The sequence below is a fragment of the Meleagris gallopavo genome, chromosome 14 (genome assembly GCF_905368555.1).
Source record: "Meleagris gallopavo chromosome 14, MGAL_WU_HG_1.1, whole genome shotgun sequence".
Lineage (NCBI taxonomy): Eukaryota > Metazoa > Chordata > Aves > Galliformes > Phasianidae > Meleagris > Meleagris gallopavo.
Genome location: NC_139417.1, coordinates 499,146 through 516,661, shown reverse-complemented (window position 1 = coordinate 516,661; position 17,516 = coordinate 499,146). Strand labels below are relative to the sequence as shown.

General features: G+C 43.5%; 1 protein-coding gene across 2 annotated transcripts in view; it reads left to right on the top strand.

Annotated features, from left to right (window-relative positions):
• Positions 1-17,516, top strand: part of HEMK1 (HemK methyltransferase 1, mitochondrial release factors N(5)-glutamine) — a 28,578-nt gene that overhangs the window by 9,400 nt on the left and 1,662 nt on the right. For both annotated transcript variants that reach the window (XM_031555483.2, XM_010718293.4), the window contains exons 4-8: positions 7,539-7,688; positions 9,730-9,794; positions 14,518-14,567; positions 15,470-15,575; positions 16,527-16,622. In XM_031555483.2, coding sequence (XP_031411343.1) covers positions 7,539-7,688; positions 9,730-9,794; positions 14,518-14,567; positions 15,470-15,575; positions 16,527-16,622 — 467 coding nt within the window. The remainder of the gene's footprint in view (positions 1-7,538; positions 7,689-9,729; positions 9,795-14,517; positions 14,568-15,469; positions 15,576-16,526; positions 16,623-17,516) is intronic.

Genomic DNA, 17,516 nt, shown 5'->3' with positions numbered 1-17,516 from the left:
AAGCATGAGTGTTTAATAAGATCATACATGGAGAGGGAAATAATGCAGCCTGCCCCTCGTTGCAGAGCTGCAGCTTTTGGCTGAAGAGCTTGGAGAAAGCTGTGAGGCTGTGCTGGGTAATGGATGACCAGTTTTCAGGGGGCTGCCCAGCAGGCCAATGCGACCTTTGCACGTGTTACCAAGGGATTGCCAAGTACAGCACCAGGGTTAAGTCTCCTTTCTGTACTGCAGTAGTGGGATGGCTGGAGAGAAGCTGTCTGGTTATATTACCCACTGGTTGAGAAAGAACTGGAAAAGTAGGTCAGGAGAAGGACCAGTAGGTGGATTAACAGAAAGTCTGCCTTATTGTGAAAGGCTATTTAGCTCATCAAAGATAAGCTTGAGGGTTAATTACCTGGCCCAGAGAGCAGAAATTTGTAAGCAGAACTCTCATTAGTTTTGTGGACAAGTGTGTAACAAGGACTATAAATGCAAACAGAAGAAAAGGTGTACGTTTTCAGCAGAGAGTGTAATTAACTACTGAAACTGCAGAGCTGGAACCTTGGTACCTCTCTTGCTGGCTACTTCAAATCAGGACAGAATGTTTTTCTCAGAACAGATTTCTTGCTCTAAAGGAAATGAAGGATGGAACAGTTATTCCTGGCTAAAAGGCCAGGAGGGATTGTGGCAGTAGTTTCTTCTGGCTTCCTATGCAAGAAAAAAGGCTGTGGGAGAGCAGAAGATAGCTTCTAACCTGGTGATTTCCACAGGAGACTCAAAAATGTAAACCTAAATCAAAAATCTGTGGGGGAAAAACAACAGCTTCCACACCTTGCCCTCCCCCCCCACCAACTCACACACGGATCTGTCAGCTTATATTGACTTTTGTAATGTGATAAGTATTATCATTGCCTTCATACTTTTTGCCCTAAAAGAGCTCTATGAGATCTTGAGCTTTTCATCCACCTTTTTGTGGTACAGCAGGGACCTCAGTTTCAGAGGGTTTCATCTGAGTGGCTCATCAGCACTTAAAGTGAGATTTAGGGCTGGAGCTGGACAAACAAACTACAGAATGTCTGGAATGGGATGAATGGGGCTCAAAGGGCCTCTCACATGAATACGAAGACAAATCCATTTGGTTTTGTCCCCATCTCCTGCCTTGCTTCTCTTGGACATCCAAGTAAATGGAGTTTCGAAGCTAGGACAAGCAAGCTGAAGCAAAGCATCTGTCTGGATGCTGAGTCTGCTGCAGGGCCAAGCAAAAGAGCCCAGGATACAAGTGCTGTGGGCACCAGCCTGCCCTCTGATCTGGGGCTGGCTTAGTGGCCTGGTTCTGGAAAAAGGATGTGTGACAATGATCTTCTGTGGCCATTGCCATGGAGGTACATTTCCAGCTTGGCTTCCTGGTGTTTTGTCATGTGCTCATTGGCAGCCAAGTGGGCAAACAGGAGGGGAGGGGTAATTTGGTTAATATCAGATCAGGCTCTACAGAAAGTCCTGGATTCTGAGAACACAAGTTTCTGGAAAGCACACAAATAAGTAAAACATTCCCAGGAAGTATGTGACAGCAGTGAGGTTACAGAGGTTTTCATAGGCCTTTTGCTTTCCCCTTTGCTAACCAGGGAATTTGAAGCCTCCCTCCCCCCTGGACTCCAATCCACGGGACTTTGTTTTCCCTGCTCTCCCAAGAGTATATAGAGCAGGAAAAAAGGATGCTTCTGGGAATGTGGTGTGAATTTGTGAGCTCCATCCTTGCCTTTTCCCCTTCTCCCACAATCCTGTTTCTGTTAGCCCTGCACTTTTATTCACAGAAACATCAGATATCTCATTTGCTGCTGTTGGCCCACAGCATGCCCGCCTTGCCTCTGGACCTCCGTGCAGCTCTGCAGCCACTGCTGTGCAGCGAGAATCTGCTGTATCCTCCTGTGTGTCTCGGTGCTGAAAGCTGCCTGGCCCTGCGCTGTCTGCTGGTTGGAGCTGTGCAGCTGTGCAGCCTGTGGTTTGGGTGCTGGCAGACGCTGTCCTCGCGCTTCTTTGTGCAGCTGTGGTTCCAAGAAATACAGTGAACCAGAGACCTGGCCGCAGGGACAGGGAGGTAATACCAAGAACCTGTCAGAACATGAGTGTGCAGTGGGGGCGGGGGGGAGTGGGGCTGTGGGTGGAAGGGTGAGGCAGAGGTTCATGGGAAGCTGGAGGTGTTGGCAAAGCTTTGCATTTATTTTGCTCAACAGAAAAAATGTGGGGGGGGACCAAATAAATGACAGTGTGAACATAGGGCAAATCTGGCAGTGAAGCAAGGCTTCCTGGAACAGCGAGGTGAGAGTGGACTGTGAGTGGCTTGGCAAAGAGGCAAAGGCTTGAGAACCTCTGAGTGCTGGAAATCAAGTAGCACAGGAAGCAAATATTTGTGTCCCCTGTATGGAACTGGAGGTAAAGGGCTTCTTCTAGTCCTTTCAAGATCCTCTTCTGCTTTTCAGTACCAGAACTCTCCTCGTTCTTGAGAATGCCCTTCCCTTTCCCCTACAGATTTTTTTAAATACTCTTCTGACAAAGGTACATAATGCTTAGATACTGCCAGCTTGTCCCCACTCCATGCTAAACAAGAGCATTTATACACCTGGAAACAATATATCCTGAATGCTTGCATCACCTTCAGACCAGTGCACTGTAAAAACCCTTCCAGATATTTTGCTTTGCACCCAGTTTACCACGCTCATGAATGCAAAAATTTCTGGAGGTAGCTGGTGCTCTGGGTGCCCTCCTGAATATTATTTGCACAAAATCATAGAAGCTGTGGGAGAAGTTCATTGTTTCATGATATTTTTTTCTTGATTTTATTTTTGTTTGTTTTTTTTCTCCTATATGAAGAAATTTGCAACGTGTAGAGAGTCTGGGATTTATTCGCACCGGTAAGTGCAGAGCTGTAAGCTGGCCCTGTTCCTGAGCCTAGCATGTTGCTCAGGCTGTCAAGGTACTGCCTACCTGCAGCAGATGACAAAGGCCTCAGAGCATGATGACACTTGAAGGTGTACCCCAGAAAGGTGCATGGCAGTCCTGCAAGCTCTGGGGGAGAGGACAGCTGTGGGGCAGTTCTAATCATACTAAGCTTTGCTTCAAGGGACAGCAGTGGTTCACTGTCATACCCTCATGTGTGTACCACGCTCTAGGACAGAAATATTTCTGTCAGTACCTGTAGCACTGCTTAGCAAGACTTTCAATGTGGACTGTGTTGCTACTGACAGTGACACATACTGTAAGCAACAATTTGGATTTTAATAATTCCACAGTGGTTGGTGTGCTGTGGGTAAATATGAAATCAGGTCACCTTTTTCAAACACTTTCTTAATGTACAATTCTATTTGTTCCTTAACACAGCACTTTCTTGGTTTGTTTTTTGTTATTTTTTTTACAGTATTTTTCAGGGACAAGGCACCTGGTGCTACAAGGTTTTAGATGCTATAAAATCAGTGAAGTCTGTTTGTTTTGGTATTTTAATCAAAATGAGTATTTTTCTGTAGTGAGGGATAGTTCTCTGATGTATTCAATCTTGAAAGTGGTGTGAGTGCAAGTAGGCCTTTGTCCTGCCATTTCAAGTGTAGGGTGGCAGGTTGTGGAGAGCGTACCTAATGTATTCCAAAAGTTAATGTGCTGGATTGTCAAAATGATTTCTCTTTTTTTTTTTTTTTTTTTTTCCCATTGGAATTTCTGGTTTCATCTTAATCTTTGGAACTGGTGACTAAGCTAAAATGGTTTTAAACAATGTTGGCATTATGTTGGCAGATGTTTGCTGTCTGAAACTGTTCAGTTGGGGATGATGTAGTGTATCCCACGCAGCAAAGACTGCAGCCTTTGGCCATCTGTTGTTGTTCCAGTTTTTCTTTTTAGCATCTTCTGCCTGTTGGTTGCTTTTCCCTACATGTGGCCCTAGTCAGATTCCTGTGCAGAAGTAGGGGTGTCTGTCTGATATGGTGTTTTGTACCCTACATATGAGTGCAGGGATGTGTGCCCAGACGTACTTTATCTCTTGACATTCCGCAAAGTAGTTCATCAATTTCAAGTCACATCTCTAGAGGGCTGAGGAAACACAGATTTTTACTAAATTGCTTCATAGAAGATGGAAAAATACCAAAACCACCTGAAGAACACTTATAAAACAGCTCTGGACAGCTCAGTACTTGTGATTTCTGTAAAGGAGAGCTGGTGGCCATGGCAGCATGCTCACTCCCGCTCTGCACTGTGGTTGCTGGGTTGCCCAGTTCTTTTACAGATGCTAGGGAAGTTTGGTTTTCTTGTGAAAGCTGTAAGTCAAGGAAAGGACAGTTAGTATCACAGCCAGTTAGTGCAGATTTCTAAAATGTCTTATTCCTCTACATTATTTTGTGTTCTTTTTAATATATGTATAGTTACACATTTAATACGATGTTGAATAAATCAATGTTCAGGAAAACATTCCTTTTTCCTGATGTGCTGGTTAGCAAATACCTTCTATTTGTTCTCAGCTGAATTTATTTCATAAAATAACTTAGTTTCATAATTATTGAACTCTTTGACTGCAGTGAGATACTAATGGCTGAAAAAAGAAGTAGTTTCTTAGCTTGTCGCATTACTTTTAATACAGTCTTTTAATTTTAAACTATTGCAATAAGCATAATTCTTGTGAGGGAAATTGCTTTGGAAAAGTATATGAAATAACCAAGATAATAAGACAAAGGAGTCAGGGAGGATAAGATGCTGGAATTGTATCAGTATCCCTTTTTTAATACACATGTGGTAAAAGCTGAAGTCAGTTGTATTTAAACAGAGCTCTCTTTGGCAAGCGATCCCAAATTATTTTTACTGTGGAGCATGTGAAGCAGAAATTCCATAATAACTCCAAGCTTGAAATTGCTAATAATAAACCCTAATGAAGTTAATGAATGCTAACAGTAGTTCTGCTTTGAGGAAGTTACATATGGACATTTTGTAATCAGTAGCTTGTGCCCCCCCGTGAGCAACCCGGGAGATGGATGGTTCTTCTGAGCTGTGCAGAGTTTCCTGGAAATACTTCAGAGTGACTAGAAATGAGCAGCGTTTGAGAGCAATTCAGTGTCCAAGCAGAATGGCTTTTCTGTGGTCTTGGAATTATCAGCACCTGCTGTGGTTGCAATCTTTGCCTGTCCTCATTTTCAGAAGTATTTTCAAACTGATTCATCTAGCTGAAATGCAAAAGCCACTTTTACATGCAAGTGGGTAGATATGGTGTTTATTTTTCCATCTTATCTGAGTGCTGGTGGTCCTCCCAACAGTATCCTGCAGTCCTATGGGAATATCTTCCTCCACAGTTGTCTGGAAAGGAATCCTGGAGCAGCGACAAGGAAGATGTGATTCTGAGGCATCGTAATGAGGGCAGGGCACTGCTGTATGGCACCTCTTATCTGCCAGCAGGGCTGGGCCCCAAGCTGAACCGTGCAGTGAAGATGCAGCCCTGAGAGATCACAGTGTAGCTCCCTCTGCTACCCCTTCCCTCTTGGGTTCAAGTAGGAGCACAATTGCACTCATTGCTGTGAGCTCTGGAAGGCAGAGGGCACAGGCTGATGAAGAGCAAAGGCTGTTGTTATCTGGTGAGTAAAGACCTGGGCATCCCTGACTTGTTCCGGCTCAATGACTGCAGGAATTTGAAAGAAAATGATGAATACAGCTGAAGAAGGTTGTTGCTAAAAAGCCCCCTAAAGGCTTCAAAAGTCTGTGGCTGTGAAAAGTAGCCCAAAGAAGGTCAAAGACCCAGTGACTCCCCAAAGGATAATGTTGGCAGGGCCATACTATTGCAAAAAAAGCGAAGCCCAAAGCAGATGGGCTGGAAATGGCAACAGCTCAGGAGCTGATCTAACAAGAAGTAATGTTACTGGGAGAAATGCAGAGTGTCTACATATTCAAATAAACCACATCTTTTTTTTTTTTTTCTGCTTGTGTTTTCAGGCACAGGGTTCTATTAAAAAGCAGAATCATTTCAAAGCTGCTTGGCTTTCCTAGGGCAGGACAGTGTTTAAACACACGTATCTCTTATCTAGATCTGTGAAGCAGTGCAAGTTGCAGTTCTGTGAAGGGGCACAGTACTTTATTATACTGAAGAGTAATTCATGTTTTGTGCGTGTCTCAAAAAAAAATACCATCTGACAAAGCAGCCCATGTCTCTCAGGGATTGTTGCTGGGGATGTTTCCACAGAAGCTCATCTACACCAGCTTTATATTTTTACACCTGATTGCAGCCTTTCTCACTACATCCCACAGATGCAAATCAGCCTGACATGAAGGGTGATCGACTGATAGCAGCAGCTATCTTGATGAAGACTCCACGCCTGTGTACAAACCATCTGTTTCACTGTACCCCACGTTGGGTGATATATCCAAAGAAGGGCTTATATCCTTATGTACAAGCAGACCTGACTTTAGCTCCTGGAAAAAGTCACTGCTGTACTAAGGAGAAGCTGACTCACTTGTCAGGATATGTTGGTTTTAGATATTTCTGCTTATGCCAAGAATATGTGAAAGGAAGGCCCATGATTTTCTTCATAAAGTCTTTCATTTTACTGGTTGGTAAAATCAAGCCAATTCTTTGTGACCTGTTACGCTTTCTGGATTTATAGGAGAGATTCAAGAGCAAATCTCTTAAGTGAATAGCCTAGCCATTGTGGGAGCAGCTCGGGCAGTAAGGCCTTGATTTCTTTCTGTATGGTTGTGCCATGAAAGAACAAGGATCTCAGGGAGTTATAAGCAGTTTCAGCAAGTGCTCACGCACCCAAGGTATTTACATTTCTCTTGTAGTTTTCTCCGATGAGTAGCCAGAGAAGTTCATGCTGTGAGGGAGGCACGTGTACTGTCTGTAGTAACTAGTGTCTCAAAGCTGGGAACTATGTGTCTTTAAGACCTCTCTTGCTGTGCTGGATTTCACATGATGTTGCCAAGAGATTTAAAAACTAGATGAATGGCGGGGAAGAAACATTGGCAGCAGAGGTGCATAGGGCTCAAGAAGCAGGGATGAAAGTCTTTTTTTTTTTTTCTGTGCAACAACAAAATGTAGTAGGAGTCCACAGTCTGAAATCCATGCAGGGAACTCACCGTGTGGGTCATTTAATTCTCTGCCTTTGCTTTTCATCTGCAGATTGGATTAAGATGTTGTTCAGAGCTGCATAGCTGTCTCTAGATTACTTAGAAGTTTAGAAGTATTAAATTTTGAAGCCTACAAGTACTAATTGCTGGAATTTTGATGTAAATAAAATGGTGTTACAGAAGATAATGTGCTCCAGCTGTTCGGTTACTGTTTTTCCTAGTGCTAAAAGACCTCAGAGGATCTCTGGGAAGTCATAACAAAATCCTCAGGATACTCATCAAAGCACCCTGTGGGGGCGATGAAGCTTAAATGACTTCTTGTCAGCTCTGTTACTGTCACTTGTATTTTAAAAATCAGCAAAACAAGTGCATTTTAGGCTATGGACCCAAGAAATTTTAATTCCTTCGCTCCTCAAAGTCAAAACAGTTCCCTTATCAAAAAGACATAGCAATGTTTATCTTTGTTTTCTTAGGACCTCATCTCTTTGGTTGTGGAGGAAGAATCTTGGAAATGTAAGGCGAAGAATTCAGCCTTCCTGGTTGCTGTTCCATCTCCTGTGATCCTGGAGATTGGCTGTGGCTCTGGAGCAATTGCTCTGAGTCTCCTATGCAAGATACCACAGGTGAACTTTTTAATATGCTCATGGTACAGCAAATAACATTGTGAAAGGATAGTTCTGCTCTACTGGACTTCACTGAGACTTTCCAAGCAAGTGTCTTTGACATGACAGGACTTAGCTGCTACTTCAGCAGCTGCTGTCTTTGACAATCGGGCTCTGTATGTTCATTCTAGGTAGAGAGAGTATTTAGGAATTGCTTTCTCAAACTGTCTGCAGGAGTAATAAAGACAGAAGGAAAGAAGCAAATAAAGACAGAAGGAAAGAAGCTCATTCTTCAGCTGTCACAACTCACTATTGATCACTATTGATTAGATTGGAGCTGTGGTGAGGGTTGGTTTAAACTCATATCCTGGGCCGTGGATGAGTGACTGAGGCATCGGTACACACTCTTAATAGTCAAATTTATGGGGCAGTCATCTCTAAAATCACCTTGCTGTGAATCAATAGATCTTGTCTTTGTGAGACTGAAGACCAAATGAGTACAGAAGAGGGATTCTCACAGAAGCATCAGTAGTTGGGATCAATATGATTAGCAGATGTCACACTGCCTCAACTGCCAAGCCATTTTTCCAAAGCCTTTTGTTCCATGATAACAGCCCCCACCTTTTGGACAGAGCAAAAAAAGCAGGAAGGGGACAGAGCTCTCGGTAGCCAAAGGTGTTCCTGCCTCTGGTTATTGTGGCATGAAACACATATTGTGGCTTAATGAGATACTATTGGTAAGTAAAAAGAAAAAAGAAATGAAGCCAAGATCTTATCACGTACAGACTTACTCATAAGTCAATTTCTCATGAGCAAGAATTGCTGTGGACAGTCCTCCCTCTGAGAGAAAGTGAGACATGGTGTATTAGTTACAGAGGTAGGTGCCTTCTCCTGTTGACTCAGGAGTTAATAGTTGGGCTTCATGACTTCAAAGTGAAATTACTCTGATTTTCTGAGCTGTACTTCACGCTTTTTACTTTCCTGTCAGATTAAACAATTCTGCCAGTCTGTCACTGTTACTGATAATAGTCCTTTCCCAGCTGTCTAACAAAACTGCCCAGAGAAATAAAGAGCCTTGGCTGAATAGAGTGAATGGTAGCTACACAGACAGCTAACTAGAGTTTATGTTCTTTGTGATGTCTTAATGTTTGAGACACAAGTTGGTAGTAGGGAACAAGAGAAAACACCAGCAGCATTTCATTTATTGTTTCAACTCTGTCCTCTGTGTTCGGGGTCAGCTTTGTGTGTGTGAGGATGCTAGTTTCACACAGTGAAATGAATCCCCCAATGGTCCATTATACTGCATGCCACCATTATCACCAGATGGAAAGTGTATACTTCGAGCATGCTTTCTGTATGTAAATGCTTAGCAGCATGTGTTTAAAAAATGTCAAGCAAAGCAAAAACATGCCAGGCCTATGCTTGTGCTTTTCCCAAGATAGGATAGAAGGTCAAGCATATCTCTAACCATGTAGTCCTATTGCATACTTTACACCAGAGAACTCTCAAATAGTTGACGCTGTCAAGTGCACGCTGTCAATACGTGTCGTGAACGTGGTATAATGACTGCAGAGTGATAACTAGGCAAAGGGTGTCTGCCTGACAGATGGAAAATGCTAGAACCTCTGCCCAAGCTGCTGTGTTAGTATTGGAGGGACTCCATCCACACTAAAAAGAAGTAGTCTAGGGATGCAATCTTTAACTTGCGTCCACTTCAGCCTTTGGCTTGCTGGAGTGTTGAGTCTCACACTACTTCAGAGCTATGAACGTAGCAGGTGCCATGAGTCAGCATGACTGCATTGTTGTCAGCTGAATTGATTTGGTCAGAAGCCTGACACTTTTGGTAGGATGCTGGCATTGTTGCTGAGTGCCTTCTGTCATGTTAGCTGCCTTACTAGAAGTGATTTGTCATCCCATCAGTGCCATGAGATGAGCTATTCCTTTGAGGAGCCAAGAGTGAGCAGTCAATTGGCAGGTTTTATCTTGCGCGTCTCTTCTGGCAGAGCTTGTCTGCTCAGGAACTGTGGTGTTGTAATACTGTTGTTTGTTTTTTCTGTCCCAGAGCCGAGTGTTAGCTGTGGATAAAGAAGAGGCTGCTGTGGACCTCACCAGGGAGAACGTACATAGGTACAAGCTTGCATATTACCCATTTCTTGTAAACTGTTACTTAGGAATCATGGAATGGCCTGGGTTGAAAAGGACCACAATTTCAACCCCCTGCTGTCACCAACCAGCAGCCCAGGCTGCCCAGAGCCACATCCTGGCCAACCCTGGCCTTGAATGCCTCCAGGGATGGGACATCCACAGCCTCCTTGGGCAGCCTGTTCCAGTGCCTCACCACCCTCTGTGTGAAATGACCAGGAAGTGTGTTTCATGTTTATCGCCACTGGAAACTAGAGTATTTTTAATCATTTGAGCTCCCAAAGTGTGTAAGAATTCAAAAAAAAAAAAGTTTATATTTACCAGAGGATTTTTTTCCCTTCACTTGTGAATGCGCTTTGCAAAGGCAGCAGCCTAAATAAGTCAGTAGTACTTAAATGCTGTCTTCCAAGAGTTTTGAAAGCATTTCGTGGTCACTACTGTTATTCTTTTCTATGGTAAACTTTAAGTACCAAGAGGTTAGGATGTCTGTGTCACTTAGGAGGTTAAGGAATATAGTATGAATCTTTCTCTCTTTGGCTTCCTACATAAATTTCTGCCATGCTTGTTTCTGTCATTACTCCTCTGGGTATAAGCTTGCACTCTTCACTCTGTTGTCATGGTATCCCTCAGTGCCCTCCTTGTAGCCTGGTGTCTGATGAGAAGGGTGCTGCTGTGCGCACACACCTGTGCTGTGCCTGGGTGCTGAGACCTGCTGAATCAAACACCTTGTGCCTAATGCAGAACAGCTCTCAGGATAACCTTGTCCTCCCCAACAGATCTGATTGCTCAGCTTAACACAGGCTTAGTTCTGCTTAATGCCGACTGTTCTGGGTTGTCACCATCTTGGTGAGCACCAGAGCTAGAATCTGTGTCCTTTTTGAGTCCTGAACTCCAGTCTCTTAGAGACTGTGGAACGTACACAGCTCTACTATGCATTTGTATTCTCAGGAACCTCTGAGCGTGAATTTGAGCAGTCTTAGGAGGATTTCCTGTTGCTACCTTTTTTGGAGTCTGGTACAGCCATGAGTCTTAAAAGTGATACTCAATAACTGATGTTACTGTCCAGGAGGCCTGGTACACTTTCTTGCAATAGTGGTTACAGAGGCAGGCTGCTTCTGTTTCTGGCTGTCCTGAGTTGTATCTCTCCACTTGCAATCCAGCTGCAGATCTTTCACCATTCTGAGGTGATGGTAGAAACAAACCCTTCCCACACTTTCACCTCACTACTAAACTGTGTCTCCTATTCCAATTATGGGGAGTGGCCAGCAGATCCTTCTGATATATGAGTATCAAACCAAGTTCTCTTGCAGTTTTACAGAGATCATAATAAAAACAGGCAAGATCTTTGCCTCCTTGGTAGAGTGTTGTTCTGGCATATGGGAAAATGTGTCATAGCATCCTCGCTTATTGGCTCAAGGATGGCTATGGAGAGTGTAAATGCACTGCCAGAGAAACCTGTATTTCTCAATAGGTATTTTCATTAAGCAAATGCTTCTCTTGTCCATGGCGTGGTGCCCTGCACATCTTGCAAGAGAAGCCAGTAGGATAAGCTGTATTACTGCTGAAGCCAGCTTGGTTTCTGCCTTTTTGCAGCTCCCTTACTGCAGCTGTGTTACCTAGGGAGCAATGCTTAGCAAAGTCTTGGTTGCACTTAATCAATATCAGTGCCAGATTACCCATCTGTGCACACTGCGGGTAGATGCAGAAATCCTTTTATTTCTTGATGCTCCTGTTGTTGATGGGGCAATACCAAAGGCCCTCAGCAAACAGGACTTGGATATAATGGCTTTGTTGCAACATGCTCTCTGAAACTTGCTTGGGTAGCCGCAAGATGTTACACTGAAGAGTTGGAAGGAAAAATCTGTCACCGTGGTGGGTCTCGCCCAGGCAGAGACAGTGTATCGGAAAGAGCTCTAATTTTGTCAGAGGATTCTCTAGGCATTGGCTGTAACAGGGCAAATTCTATCTGCAACCATCTGCTTTTGCCAGTCAGGGAATGGCATCCCCTGCAGGTGGAGTGGAGTCATTCTCCACCAGCAGTTCTTGCCCAACATTGTATCTCTAGCTTGGCAAAGTGCATTCTCTGTCATCGTTCAAATGTCTTCTCAGAAGCCAGAGGCAAAATTCATGAGAAGAGAGGTATTTTGATGGGCAGATTGCATAGCTGAGGAATTAGAGGTTATGTTCCTTCTTTGCTTCCTCACTCTTCCTGCTTCTTTAGTCTCTCTTGTAATCAGGCTGTGACCAGCACCAGTTTTCAAATTGGCATCTCTTTACTGTTCCAGGAGTGTCAAGGTAACTTGTAACGTCAAGGGTTTAAGGCAGGCATGTCCAGCCCATGGGCTGCATGTGGACCAGCACAGCTCAAACTACAGCCATCAGCTGAGCAGCTCAGCCTGGTGCACAGCCTCACTTAACAACCAAACGTGTGTGCACTGCTAACCATGTCTGGGCTGAAACCGGGGCACAGGACGCAGTGCAGGGCTGAGTCAAGGGATGGCAAATATGTGCATTCTGAGGTATTGGCTACATACAGGCCCGTGAACAGTGAAAATTAGGCAGCTGTGCTTTCTGTTGTGATCAAGGAATTTGAGAACAGGTTTCAGGGCTGCAAAAAAGTGTTGGCTTTTTGTTTTGGTTTGTTTTTTTTTTGTATATTTATGACTATTTTCAGTCAACAAAAATGAATTGAAATGTGAATTTTCAAATGACTGTGTAGAGTTGCAATCAGATACTCAACACAAATCTGATCATGTCTTTCTATTGGACGTTCCTAATCCCTATCTTAGAAGAGAGAAATATCCCTCACTTCACAGTCACACCTTATCATGTCTTATTCATTCACTTTTTGGCAGTACATACATTTGTGAAGTGTTTTCAAGGATGAAGCATTGATAAAATAAAATTTCATGAAAAACCTCAGACAAACACCTAAGAATTGCAAGTGCTACCGTGGAACCAAACTGGTCTGTTAGTTTCACAAACAAGGTCAAACATCCCACTAGTTTCATGGTTTTGTTGTTCTCCTTTTTAAATGTTTTAATTTAAAAACTATTGAAAATTGTTGCTTATTAACTATATTATACATTTTATGGGAGCTGCTCTGAAAGGAATGCCTCCTGTTTTATTACGTTGGCCTGCAACATCAGAGGTGGCAGAGATGGCAGTAGAACTGGACCTTCTCACCTATATTCCATGACTTCTTGTTGCTGTGCAGCAGCAGTGGGGCAGTCTGACAAAATAGCATAATGGCATGAAAGTGCGTACGAAGTAAAGGTGGGTCACTGAATTCCTCCATGTGGGAAAAAAGGGCGCCCACTGACATTCACTGACACTAGCTGAACGCTGATGGAGTCCAAGGAGTGGATGTGAGTGTAGTGAGGCAGTGGGTGGTGTGTTTCAGCAGTGGCACCAGCATCAGTGGGTCACCTCCACTGGTGCAGGTTTTTACTAATATGGCATACAAGCTCCTGTTAACTGCTGACAAAAATACAGAGCTAACAGTAGTGACTATGTTGAAAAATAGTTTTTTGTTAGTTTCCATGGAAGGCGTTACTTCTGGAGTGACCTACATATGTGGTGCCTGAGACAATTCTTGTTTACTTAGTGTGGGCCAGGCAAGCCAAAATGTTGGACACCCATGGTTTAAGGGGATCTGTCCCTGGCAAGGATCATATTCTGTTGCAAGCTGGGAGCTAGAGATGGATTGTGCCAGGCTGAGACAGACTGGAAAACCACACAAAGGCAATCTGGCAGACTTGAGGCTGTTCTACTTTGGAGTGAGTCAGTAAATCAGAGAGATCAGAGAATCTCAGCCAAGATTTCTTCCAAAGAAATAGTGAGGTGTTTATAGACCTGTTTGTTAAAAATAACAAACCTCCCTGCCTACATGCTCTCTTGTCACAGGTGAAGGGAGAGGTGTTTGTGTCTCCAGTACATTCAGGCATTCTGCCAATGTGAGCACCTTGGGGAGGTCTGGTTGCAGATGAAAGGTGCTGAGCAAAACATATTTCCCAATTAACGTGCACAGGCATGTAAGGGATGAGAAAGATCATGAGTTAGAAAGTAGCACCTGAGAAACCCAGCGTATTTTAAAAGCATTGCACTGAACAGTCTGTGCGTGAGCTGTCCCTGTAGGAGTCTCTCTTCCCGGTCTATGTCTGCCACAGGAGTTGTGCTGCACTGTGTGTGCTGGCTTCCTGCTACTGTGAGAGCAGTGTCATCACCTTCATGCACTCATGTGCCTAAAAAATACACTCAGATGCCAGAACACTACTAAGATCCAAATCAGCAAAGAAGCTGGGAAAAGAATGTGGCAAACATGAGCAAGTTGTCTTCACTTACCATGTCAGATTTGTATTTGATGCACTTAGTTTTTCTCTGCTGCTGAGCTCACCTGGGGGAGGCCTTTAGATATAATTAATATGTATCTGGGGGAAAATGCTGCTGTGATGTATAGGTGTATTTTGGATGTGTGGGAGCTCTGCCCTGGAATCATCATGGGTGCTTTCTGCTTCAGCCAAAGAGCACTTCCTAAATTTTCCTTGCGGCTTGGGAAGAATTCAATGACAGTCAGTGGGATAGTACATACATGTATCAGATAAGAAGAACGATACTTAATGACCTGTTTATTGAATGTGTTGTTCATGAGCCCACACAGACAAGACTCCTAATCTTTCTGCCCTTCCATCTGAACTTTTCTCTATAGGCTGCAACTCCAAGACAGGATCCACATCCTCCACCATAATGTTTCATATGGTAACTCTTTTCATTGTCTTAATCCCCTTTATTTTATCCCCTTCCTTTTTTACTTTCCTGCTTTTTGATGAGGTTTATCCAGTCTGGTAGTTGTCTGCTAGGTTGTGTTTGACCAAGAGGTGTCGAGGAGCCAGGAGTCCAGTGTTGCAGATTCATTTATGCACCTTTTTTCACACTGTTCGTTTTGACTCTCTTAGAGGTTCGTCTGCAAATTTGAGCTCGTTCTGGCTGAGTTCCAGCAATAAGCCAACCAGTGCAGTCCAGAAGCCTATGTTGGTACCACACCTGTGTGGGTAAGCCTTGTGCTGAGAGGCTGGCCTGAGGACTGTGCCATGTTCGTGGAATTGCATGGTGTCTGGGTCAGGGCTGGTACATGTCAGTCCAGATAGGAACATGAGTGTAGCAAGCTGAACTTACTGGCAGAAAAGCAGGTCTTTAGTTGGTTGGTACTGCTGAGGATGTAGCTCTTCTGATTTTTGGAATACCTTCGTCAGCTCTGGTAAGAGGAAGGATGTGCATCCTGACAGCTGGTCGTAACTCTCAATTAGGTCTGTGTAATGTGTCAGGTTCCAGTAGTTGCTTTAGATCTAGTTGGGCTCTGAGCTCTCCAAGACATCGAGATCCTGTGTTATTCTAAGATAGATATTCTGCTAAGCAGGGCTGTTGGTCCAAAAAAAAAGATACTTTGCCTGTGCTTATCTTTGTGTCATCTTGCATAGAGGTGGGAGGGTAACCAGGCCCAGCTATCCCCAAAAGAAATGGGGTGAAATTCTATGGGAGAGAAACAGAACCATACACACATCTGCATGTACCTGGAGAGACAGTTTTCTGGATAGGATTTTGATATTGAGCTTAGAGGGAAAATTGCTGTGATTGAGAACTGGTTGTGATTCCTTTTTTAGGTTCTGCCAAACATCTGCTACCTTGGGGCCCTGTGGACTTCATAGTCAGTAACCCTCCATATGTCTTCCATGAAGACATGGCTTCCCTGGATGCAGAGATCCTCCGGTAATCAGACACAAAGATTTTCCATCTCCTGTTCCTTGAAGCAAAGCTTTCTGGCTGCTTTCTTATATTACACGCTCACTTGCACACAGAATGGGAAAATGTAGTAAGCATGCATAATTGTAGGTGTGTTCATATATGATATGCAATAGTACAGCATTACTTTGGTACTGCTTGCAAGTCTGAAATAGTTTTAAGTGTCAATAAAAATGGAAGAAGTGCACACTTTGTGATTACTAAATTTCCAATCCAAAACTGTTCCAGAATATTTTTCATGTTAGATTTTTTTTTTTCACAATTGGTTTGAGTGTATGAAAGTAAGAATAATTAATCAGAGCAGCTTTTTGTGACGAAAGAAATTTAGGTGGAAATACTGTGACCCGTTTTAATCACAAGACTTGCCTTAAGCAAACAAACCCACATGAAAAAGCAATTTTGGGTTGTGGCACTGTTTTGTCTGTGCTGGCCTTTCTCAGAAGCAATTGTCATGCATGTCAAGACAGAGTCCCATATTCACCCCTGTGCTAAATGTGTACAGTAGCAGATTCTGTCCTTGAAAGTGGCTGAATTTTCTGCATCTGAATTTGCTCTGCTAGATTGTGGTTATTGGCATAGTTGAAATAATGCAAGCGCTCCTGTGCTGTACAACCCACTCTTTCCCTGGCTAGCTAGCACAGAGAGAACATATCCGTATGTTGGAACCATCATCCTGGATGCAAGTGACTCAGAGTCTTAAGAAAGAGTCCAAGGAATGTTTTCTGCTTGTGCTTAGCTTGGAGTTTATCAGCCTTCTTACTCCCTGTATTTCTCATAAAAGCAATGAGTGCTCTCGCCTGCTATAACTGGGCTGGAGTTTATTAGTTGCACCTTTGCCTGTGGAGCAGGGCAGTGCATGCTCAAGGGCATGGCTCATGCTATATGAATTGCTATTAATGCCTTATTTCCAACCTCTAGCTATGAGGACCTTGATGCACTGGATGGGGGAGATGACGGGATGAGAGTCATTAAAATAATTCTGACTCTGGCTCCTTCTCTTCTGAAGGATTCTGGGTGAGCATGGTCCTCCTTTTGAATTTCACATCTTCTCTCCGTATCTGTAACTACTGTTGTTGTTTCATGCAGGATGGTACAGGGGAAAATAACTGCAAAAATTCCTACCTAGTAATAGCAGTGTATAAGCAAAATCAGTCTGAAATTTGTTAATATAGGAATATGGGCCTTCTTTGACTAGTGCTGGTGTTTCATAGTCATTAACAAAATGAGGATCTTTAAAGCTCAAAGCAGCAACAGACAGAACGTGAGAGAGAAAATGAAGGGAGAGGAAGCACAAAAAAAAGCTTTCCAAGCAGCAAAGCTGTTGAGGGAAGAACAACGCACTGTTCTGTGAGAATGGATGTAGATCTGTTTCATTCTTTAATTAGGGGAAGCTTGTATGTTGTGCCAGGAGTCAGGGCTGGATATCCTGGGAGAATAATGGTAATCAGCCAGAGTCCGTTTCTTAAATGTTAGATTTCTGCACGAGGGATGCTTGAGACTGATTGGTTTCTGTTTGCTGTCGTGTGGGATCCATTTTATGCTTGAAAATCAACATGCTGATACCCAAATGTCTTTTGTGCCCTGGCATTCTCATATCCTGTTGAAAATTCCTCACCTTAATAGCATTAGAGAGATCGTTGAAAATCTGTTGTTTTGGGAAGAGGAATAGGATACTGAGAAGCACAATGGAAAGAATAAGTTCCTTATTTTTTGCGCAGCCACAAGAGCAGAAGTTCCCCAGGGCTTCCCAGCAGAAGACATCAGCCCCATGGGGATGGCTGTTAAGATATTTTTGCTAGTCTCTTCTGTGTTTGTTTTATAAGGTGGAGCCCCCATTGCGGGGTTGGAGTCTTTTAAGGTCAATAACAAGAACCACACCCAGCTTGTAATTAGTTTGGTGAATTTATA